This window comes from Entelurus aequoreus, linkage group LG09 (assembly GCF_033978785.1).
Source record: "Entelurus aequoreus isolate RoL-2023_Sb linkage group LG09, RoL_Eaeq_v1.1, whole genome shotgun sequence".
Taxonomy (NCBI): Eukaryota; Metazoa; Chordata; class Actinopteri; order Syngnathiformes; family Syngnathidae; genus Entelurus; species Entelurus aequoreus.
The window spans coordinates 34,689,235-34,693,720 of record NC_084739.1 but is presented as its reverse complement, the minus strand read 5'-3'; the positions used below and the strand labels follow the sequence as shown (position 1 = coordinate 34,693,720).

Sequence of the window (4,486 nt, the reverse complement as noted above, 5' to 3'; positions counted from 1 at the left end):
TCACCAACTCCAGGGAATGTCTAAGTCATTTTATATTCATCACACTTTTAGGATATTAATTTGTATCCCTTAAAAGGGGAACTGTACTTCTTTTGAAATGTGTTTTACTGTTTCCAATCCTTATGAGGGACAAGAACACATGTATTTTATTTTTTTTGCATTCCAATTTGTAATAGTAATGGGCTCGTTCTAAGTGGCTAGCAATTCTACTAAGGGGAGCAATATGTTCTGCCTCTAAATCACTTTAAAAATTCATCCAAAACTTGCAAAAAATATTTCATAGATGTTCCTCAACTTGTATGATAACCAAGCTGTAGCGACATTGTTATTGTAACACTATTGCGACACTATTATGTTAGATCCACTATGGACTGGACACTCACAATATTATGCGAGATCCACTCGACGTCCATTGCACCGGTCCCCCAGTGGGAGGTTCCCACATCTGCGGTCCTCTCCAATGTTTCTCATTGTATCCCATTGGGTTGAGTTTTTTCTTGTTTTGATGTGGTATCTGAGCCGAGGATGTCGTTGTGGCTTGTGCAGCCCTTTGAGACACTTGTGATTTAGGGCCTGTCTTTCAGAAAGCAAACATAAGCACAAGCTTAAAAAGTAGATGTGTTTATGTCAGGGGGGTTCAACTGTGGAACAGCTTGGATGATTCCTTAAAATGTTCCAGTTCCATTCACACATTTAAAAATCACTTTAAGACCAATGTCTTGGAAAAATATATCACTCTTGAATCAACACAGTAGTTAATACTATGATCAATGTTAATTACAAACTAAATGTGGGATATAAATAATAATGGAAGTATAATTGTTTGTATATGGTATATAATTGGTACAAAGGTTTAACTAACACGTGTACTGTGTATATAATTGAACAGTGTTTATGTTGTGTACAAAGTGCATTTATAATATGTTGTGCAAAGGAAAGTTCATATTTTTAGGAAGCTCATCTTGTATTTGACATTGTTTATAGGGTTAGGCGCAATAAGTGTTCAACTTCAGCCATAACCCTTTCTGTCTGCATTATTTTCAATTTATGAATGTACACCTGTTTGTTTATGTAAAACTGTTTGTTTATTTTGTTGACCACTGACCGAAGAAATAATAAACCAGGGGTGTCCAAACTTTTTCCATTGAGGGCCGCACACAGAAAAATTAAAGCCTGCGGGGGCCATTTTGATAGTTTTCATTTTCAAATCATAACAAAATATATGGATTTTGGGTTTTTTTTCCCTTTAGGGCTCCCGGGGACCATAAAGTCAAATGTTAAAAACAAGTCAAATTATTTTTTTATTGTTTTTATTTAACGCTTACAGTAAATCTCTACAGTATATCAACTTCAGGTTGGTATAAAATTTAAAAAACCAAAAAGGTTGTATGCCTTTTCTGTCAAGACAACTTTGTTTTTTATAATAAAACTGAAATATGCAGTATTTCCCCCACTGCCCAAAACATTCAGAAAGCAATGTTTGATGTGAAGTAACTAGAGCCTTAAAAACATCAATAATGCAAGACACCATTGATATTAATTCATTGTTATTTTTGAGTAATCACAGTGAAAAGATAAATAAAATCCCATTCAATATATTTAGGATACAAAAGGTGCCCCACTCATAAAGTGATACATTTGTATTAGGTTTTTTTACTTTCAACACTTAAGTTACAAGATCAACTTTCTTTCTTTTTCTTTCTTTCCTTAGTTTATTTCGAACATGAACACACTTACATCTTAATACGTCACACAATTTCATATCATTTCATTTTACATCATGCCCGAAAAGGAGTAGGAAGAAGCAAAGCTTATTTAATCCTACCCCTTTCCCACTTCAAAGCGTTTACAATGATATAGAATCATTTACTGACCTTTTTATATAATAAAATAACATCTATGAATTAGTATACACAACAGTTTTATAATATGTAATTAATTAATTCAGTCATTATTAACATACTGAGATGAAGAATATCTTATTTCTAATAAGGTTAGAAGTATTTCTCATAATTCTTCTTCTTTGTACTTTGTAAGCACTATTATTTTGAACAACCTCTTAAACTGGATCATATCAGTACAATTTGTAACTTCTTTACTTAATCCATTCCATAATTTGATTCCACATACTGATATGCTAAAAGTTTTAAGTGCTGTACGTGCATATAAATGTTTTAAATTATGTTTTCCTCTAAGGTTATATTTCTCCTCTTTAGTTGAGAAGAATTGTTGTACATTCTTTGGTAGCAGGTTATAGTTTGCTTTGTACATCATTATAGCTGTTTGCAATTTTACCAAATCATCAAACTTTAATATTTTTGACTTAATAAATAAACTTCAGATATATCTGTCGATTTTACGTTTAAACTATTATTTTGTTGATGTTTTTGTACGGCAACCACACAATATATGCAATGTTTTCCACATAAAACATTTTAAAGTAAAATATTTTAAATAATTGGAGCCTTGAATAGGTCAATAATTCAGTATAACATTGATTTTTTTTGGCAAAAAAAGAAAAATAAAGATTGACAAAAGAAAAAAAACAGCCTGCATGGCAGCTTTGTGTCAACATTGCAACTTTTTTCAGTTAGATTTCACCTCATTCCACTTTTTGTAATGTTTATTTTTTATTTTTGCAATAGCATTTCCAGAATGTGTGGCGTGCCGGTAAACAATTAGCTGCGGGCCGCAAATGGCCCCCGGGCACTTTGGACACCACTGTATAAACTAACTAAACTAAACTAACTAAAATGACAAAAATACACTAAATATTGTATATATAACATATTGTTCCGTTGGGTATATTACTACATTATATGTACAGGTATACTTGATAGAGAGTTTTGAAGTTGTTTTAAAAGGCTTTGAAGTCAACATAGATGACTCTCATTAGCTACAATAATAGTTGTAGCTTGCAAAACTTTTTAGAGTCCTAAAACCTGGAATCCTAAAAAAAAAGGCATGTGTGTTCTTGTCTCACGGCAGGCAAAAGTCCCCAAAAAAGGGCAGTTCCCCTATAATGCTGCTGAATGACGGCTGCCTAGATTGCTTTGGTTTCATTTTTGAGCCGCTAATATTACAACCAGTAATCACAAAAAAACAATTGAATGTTATATGCAAAGTCAGTTAAGCCTTCCAATTTATTTGAATCAACTGTTCAACCTGTCAGCCATAAAGAATGTGCACACTGAGGCAGTATAACACATTCTGCTGCACTAAATGAATTGTTCCTTTTGACGCAGGTGTTATTTAGTTCCCCCAAGTTAGGCTACAATTACCTATGGAGGCGTACTTTAAAAAGATATTCCCTTCTGTGACTGCGCAGATGCCTTTGTTGGAGGCGTGATCGGGCTGCTGTTTGCATACATCAGCTATCGCCAGCACTACCCCCCCTTTCTGCACACGGACTGTCACCTCGCCTACGCCAGCCTGACTGCAACCGCTCACATCACCCCGCCTCAACCCCAGGAGGATCAGCGGGCCACTGAAAATGCCACCACCCTCCCTCTAGAGGGCTTGACAGAAGCGCCGCTATGACTAGTGGCCACCACCGAGACCACCCTCGCCGAACCAGAGAGCCCCCTCCACATTCCCACTGACTAACTTACATGGCTCCTGTGTACATTCCAGAGGACAGTAATTAAGCCACACTCCACCTCCATCCTGTTCTATACTGTCTAGGTCAGGGGTGTCAAACTCATTTTAGATCGGGGGCCACATGGAGAAAAATCTACTCCCAAGTGGGCCGCACTGGTAAAATCACGGTACGATAACTTAAAAATAAAGACAACTTCAGATTGTTTTCTTTGTTTAAAAATAGAACAAGCACATTCTGAAAATGTACAAATCACAATGTTGTTGGGGTTTGTTTACACTTACATGTTGCGGTTAATAGTATTCTATCTTTATTTGTCGTTATTTATAATTTCTGAATAAATTATGTGATAATGTTCATCAGTCAACTCATTGGTGTTCATTTTCAATCTATCAAAATAAAACAAATATATCAAAATCAAATTGCAGGATTTTATTTACATAGTTTGCTCATTTTCCTAGACTGGTGCACTAACAATGCACCAGTCTAGGAAATCATGTGTTTTTTGGGTTTTTTTTTTACATATGTAGCATCATCTACAAAGATACAAAGAATTGCTATGGCGGCATCTAGTGGACACATTTAGAACAGCTGTTTCTTTCATTCAAAAATTTCAGCTCATTTTTATACTTCGCAAACTCATCCCACGGGCCGGATAAAACCTGTTCTGTACGTTTGACACCCCTGCTCTAGGCGTTCACTTATTTCTTCTTTGTGTGTTTTATACTGTTGTTGCTTAGCAGCTGTGAACGTCAATATGTAGATATGATATGGGGAAAGAGCATACGCAATTTGAACATCTGATCGGATTTTTTGTTGGTAAAGTTGTATATATAGAAACATACTTTGGAGCAGCTGGTATTAGCTGTGCTGTAATGTCAACACTAG

General features: G+C 35.2%; 1 protein-coding gene across 2 annotated transcripts in view; it reads left to right on the top strand.

Annotated features, from left to right (window-relative positions):
• Positions 1-3,940, top strand: part of LOC133657377 (phospholipid phosphatase 4-like) — a 190,838-nt gene extending 186,898 nt beyond the window's left edge. For both annotated transcript variants that reach the window (XM_062058643.1, XM_062058644.1), the window contains one exon: positions 3,329-3,940. In XM_062058643.1, coding sequence (XP_061914627.1) covers positions 3,329-3,540 — 212 coding nt within the window. In that variant the 3' untranslated portion in view covers positions 3,541-3,940. The remainder of the gene's footprint in view (positions 1-3,328) is intronic.
• Positions 3,941-4,486: the final 546 nt, after the last annotated feature.